General features: G+C 46.3%; 1 protein-coding gene across 1 annotated transcript in view; it reads right to left on the reverse strand.

Annotated features, from left to right (window-relative positions):
* RASAL1 (RAS protein activator like 1 (GAP1 like)) overlaps positions 1 to 5,423 on the reverse strand; it is a 36,185-nt gene that overhangs the window by 21,088 nt on the left and 9,674 nt on the right. The window contains exon 5 of the mRNA XM_011997941.1: positions 1,519 to 1,659. Coding sequence (XP_011853331.1) covers positions 1,519 to 1,659 — 141 coding nt within the window. The remainder of the gene's footprint in view (positions 1 to 1,518; positions 1,660 to 5,423) is intronic.

A 5,423-nucleotide genomic window follows, 5' to 3' on the forward strand; every position in this document is an offset into this window, starting at 1 on the left:
GTAGATGATTGGTTCATTTATTCATTCAACAAACACCCATGCCCACATCTTGTCTAGGACCCAAGAGAAGGCAGGGACTCCTTGCCGTTGGTTGCCATGACAACCCAAAAGTCTTACTCCAGGCAGCTTCTCCATCCCTCCTTCTTGACGTTCCCCAAACCCAGGAACACACCACCACCCCACCCCCACACCAGGGGCTGCTTCCTTCTTCCTCCTGATCCCTTCCCACCCCTGCTCAGCATCCAAAGCCTTCTTCGGTTTCCTAGGAGCTGGCCCGGTTGCTAAGCGACAGCAATCAGTCCCTCTCATGCCTGCAAGGATCCTGCACAGCCTTGTGGCTGGGGAAGGGGCCATGGGCAAAAGTGAGCCTCTGCCCACTGCTGAGTCCCTCAGCCTGTCACCTGCCTCCCTGATTCTCCCTCAATGAGACTCTAGGGAGCCCCAGCTGGGGCCAAAGCCAGAAGCAAAAATCTGGAGGTGGTGGGAGAGGCTCAGAGAGGGCAAGGAACGGCTTTATGGTCACACAGCAAGCTAGAAATTGGAGGTCCTCTCCGATCTGGGCAGGGATTTGCCTAAAAGTGAGAGCTGGGAAGGTGAAAAAAAAAAGGCAGAAAAACAGGATGAGAGAGGAGTGGGGGAAGGGTGGAGATATTTGAGGGAGCAAAATGACAGAGAGCTGAGGAAGGGAGAAGGAGATGGCCATGACAAATAGGCAAGAGGGAAGATGGGTGTCCCATGAGCTGGTGCACCTAGAGGGCCACCTGTGGGTTTTCCTGGTCTTGCGTCCATCTTGCGTCTGACTTTTCTTTGGGACAGGACCTATCTCCTTCTCACTACCCCCTCTCACATGACTTAGTGGGGGCCAATCCCTCACTCCACTCCAGTAATGGGCTTGTCACTCAGGCCTGACCCATTATTCAATGTAATTGGTTCAGAGACAGCATGCGCCCCAGCCTGAGCCAGTAAAACTTCATCCCAGGACACTGGTTGGAAATGGTAGGAAATAGAAGTTTTTTTTCTGTTGGAGTGGCTCAGCTGGCAGGGTGCCAGACTGGAGCTGCTAGGGCCACCTCTCACCTGAGGAGAGGTTGCCTAAGAATGAAGCTAACTCAGAGACCAGCAGAGCTAAAAGACAGATTCCTAACGGCATCGTTTGAACACTTGGACCCAGCCATGCCTGAAGCTACATGTCAGTCATATAAGCCCATAACGTAGCTCTTTTGCTTAAGCCAGTATGAATTGGGTATTTGCCAGTTACAATTTAATAACTACACCTCCACACTCACCTGTCACCTGTCATCCTGAGTGTCTGGTCTGTTGCTGCTAGTCCCTGGGGACTCAACAGGATTTTGCCCCCAGGAACTTAAAACCCAGTGAGCTTGGACTGTTTGTCCACACAGGGAACCTGACTGTCAGCCCAGAAGTGTGCCAGGAGTGAGGAGGCCCCAAACGCCAGGCAGCAGGGGAGACCCAAGGGACTCCTGCTCATTCTCAGACCACCCTCCACACCACCTCCACCTTGAGCATACCTGGCCTGAAGCACATGGCATCGAAGGCAGCGGCCCCGCCCATCCTCCAGCATCTGCACTGACAGGCAGATCTCACCCTGCACTTCTGCATCTGGGTCCACTCGGCTCAAGTTAATCCAGCTGTCAATCCCTGGAAGGCACAGGCGCTAATGTTTATGAAGTGCCTACCATGTACTGGGTATTGTGTTAACTTAAAAATTCAATTAACATTATTTTCATTATTATTATTATTATTATTATTATTTGAGACAGGGTCTGGTTCTGTTGCCCAGGCTGGAGTGCAGTGGCACGATCTTGGCTCACTGCAACCTCTGCCTCCTGGGCTGAAGCGATTCTCCTGCCTCACCCTCCCGACCAACTGGGACTTCAGGCGTGCACCACCATGCCTGGATAATTTTTGTGTTGTTTTTTTAAAGATGGGGTTTCACTATGTTGCCCAGGCTGGTCTCAAACTCCTAAGATCAAGCGATCCACCCACCTTGGCCTCCCAAAGTGCTGGAGTTACAGGCATGAGCCACTATGCCCTGCCTCAATTAAAATTAAAAATGTGTTAAGACCCTGGCTTCTGATATAGGTGCTGTAATTATCCCCATTTTCAGATGAGGAAAATGAGGCACAAGGAGGAAGAGTTTTGTCCATGGTCTCACAGCTAGTAAACGGCAGAGCTAGAATTTGAATGCAGGCAGTATAGTTAGTTCTAGGGCCAATGCTCGTAGCCATGTGCCATCACACACTTCACCCTGGTATAGAAAGAACTTCATCATGTAATCCCAGCATACTCTCCCCTCAAAAAAATCTTGGGCATTTCTCCCTCTCTGTATTTCTCTCAACACTTTGAAGACATTGTTTCACTGACTTCTAGCTTTCCATCACCAGGCTGGAGTGCCGTGGTACAATCTCAGCTCACTACAGCCTCAGCCTCCCAGGCTTAAGTGATCCTCCTGCCTCAGCCTCCCCAGTAACTTGGACTACAGATGTATACCACCAGAGCTAGCTAATTTTTTGTGTGTTTTGTAGAGGTGAGGTTTTGCCATGTTGCTCAGGCTGGTCTCAAACTCTTAAACTCAAGCCGTCTGCCTGCCTTGGCCTCCCAAAGTTCTGGGATTACAGGCAGGAGCCACCGTGCCCAGCTTTTTCTATCTATTGTAATTCTTTTTTTTTTTTTTTTTTTTTTTGGAGACAGAGTCTGGCTCTGTCGCCCAGGCTGGAGTCCAGTGGCCGGATCTCAGCTCACTGCAAGCTCCGCCTCCCGGGTTTACGCCATTCTCCGGCCTCAGCCTCCCGAGTAGCTGGGACTACAGGCACCCGCCACCTCGCCCGGCTAGTTTTTTGTATTTTTTAGTAGAGACGGGGTTTCACTGGGTTAGCCAGGATGGTCTCAATCTCCTGACCTTGTGATCCGCCCGTCTCGGCCTCCCAAAGTGCTGGGATTACAGGCTTGAGCCACCGCACCCAGCCTTATCTATTGTAATTCTAAGGACTATGTCTTTGATGCACTGCAGTTTCATCACAATGTGTCTAGATACAGATTTTTAAAAATCCTGCTTAGTAGAGATTGTGCTTCTTCTATTTATGGAATCATATCCTTCCTTTAGTTCTGCAAAATTCTAGATGATTGATTTTTTAAAATTATTTCCTCTTCCCAATTTTTGTTAAAATTTTTGCCTGTCTCTGATTTTTAAAATTCTATCCTTCTCGAACTCCAATTAAATAAATGTTAAACCTCCACAGTTATTTTCCATGTCTCTAAACTTCTATTTTAGTTTTTTCTCCTTTTCCTCTGAAACAAATTCTGAATAATTTCTCTAGACCTTTCTTCCAGTTCACTAAATCTCCCTTTAACTATGAATAATCTGCTGTTTCACTCAACCACTCCATTTTTTATTTCAACAATTACACTTACCTCTAAAAGTTTTATTTGGTTCTTTTTTAAAATCTGCCTGCGTAATTACTTGTAATTTATTGCTGTTGTTGCCAAACTTTCTTGTGATTACATCTTTTATTTCTTTAAATCTGATTCTTTTTAAAAATCCTGTACATTATGATTACAGAATCTAAAGTCTTTGTGGGTCTAAATCAGATGATTATTGTTTCTGCTGACCATTGCCCATGGTGTCTCATTTCCTTGTGTGTTTGCTGATCTTTGTGAAGTCGTGTTTGTTTGAACTTACTCTGGGAAACCTAAGGAACATGCTTATCCCTAGAGAGGAGCAGGAGTTGGTTATTCTGGGACCCCTTGAGGGTCTCAGCCTAAGGGAGAATTCTTATGTTGAGTAACATCCACCTTGCCCCTAGTCCAAGTTTTAGTCTCTTTATTGACTGTAGAATTGATATTGACCTTTGCTTTCAAGGAAATCCTTCATGGTTTCCTTGCTTTTTGTTTACCATTCCCTGTTAGGTTTTAGCTAATGGTTTTTGTTTTTGTTTTTGTTTTGTTTTCATTTGAGATGGAGTCTCACTCTGTCACCCAGGCTGAAGTGCAATGGCCCGATCTCAGCTCACTGCAAACTCCGCCTCCCAGGTTCAAGCGATTCTTGTGTCTCAGCCTCTCGAGTAGCAAGGATTACAGGCACCTGCCACCATGCCCATCTAATTTTTGTATTTTCAGTAGACAGGGTTTTCACCATGTTGGCCAGGTTGGTCTCGAACTCCTGACCTCAAGCGATCCGCCAGCCTCGGCCTCCCAAAGTGCTGGGATTACACACGTGAGCCATCCCACCCAGCTTCATGATTTCAGATGGAAAAAATACTGAGGAATTTCCCATTCTGTAAAGAAGTTTGGCCTGGCATGGTGGCTCACACCTGTAATCCCAGAACTTTCGGAAGCCGAGGCAAGCTGATCACCTGACGTCAGGAGTTTGAGACCAGCCTGGCCAATACGGTAAAACTCTGTCTCTACGAAAATACAAAAAAAGTTAGCCAGGCATGGTGGTGCACTCTGGAAGCTGAGGCAGGAGAATCACTTGAACCTGGAAGGCAGAGGTTGCAGTGATCCGAGATCATGCCACTGTACTCCAGCTTGGGTGACAGAGCAAGACTCCGTCTCAAAAAAAAAAAAAGAGAGAGAGAGAGAGAAGTGCAAAATGAACCTATGCTGAGGCAATATTTCACCTATCAGATACACGATCAAAAAGTTTGATAACTGGCTGGTCTGCATGCGGTAGTATTTACAACTAATTGATCACAAAAAGTTTGATAACTGTTTGCGAGAGTGTGGGGTGAGTGAATTGTTAACTCTTCCATGGAGGGTGATATAACAACAACTACCAAGTACGCAAATGTGTGTACTCTTTATTTCAACTCTAGGAATTTATCTGACTGATGGATATAACTTACATATGTGTGAAATTTTTTTTGTACAGGCTAGTTATTGTAGCATTGCTTGAACCAAGGAAAGACTATGAACTCCCTAGATGCCATCAATAGGGAACTAGCCAAATAAATAATGGTAAAGCCACACAATGGAGCACCACGATGCCATCCCAAACAAAGAATGCGGAAACTCTGACAGCACTGTTACAGAAAGATCTCAGTGATACTTAGTGAAGTAAAAAGGCAAGGTACAGGCCAGGTGGTGTGGCTCATTCCTGTAATCCCAGCACTTTGGGAGGCTGAGGCGGGTGGATCACTCGAGGTCAAGAGTTCGAGACCAGCCTGACCAACATGGTGAAACCCCATCTCTACTAAAAATACAAAAATTAGCCAGGTGTGGTGGCAGACCCCTATGATCCCAGTTACTCATGAGACTCAGACAGGGAGAATTGCTTGAGCCCAGGAGGCAAAAGTTGCAGTGAGCCAAGATCATGCCATTGCACTCCAGCCTGGGTGACAGAGCAAGACTCCATCTCAAAAATTAATTAATTAATTAATTAATATTAAAAATTTAAAGGCAAG

This window comes from Mandrillus leucophaeus, unplaced genomic scaffold, assembly GCF_000951045.1.
Source record: "Mandrillus leucophaeus isolate KB7577 unplaced genomic scaffold, Mleu.le_1.0 Scaffold55, whole genome shotgun sequence".
Lineage (NCBI taxonomy): Eukaryota > Metazoa > Chordata > Mammalia > Primates > Cercopithecidae > Mandrillus > Mandrillus leucophaeus.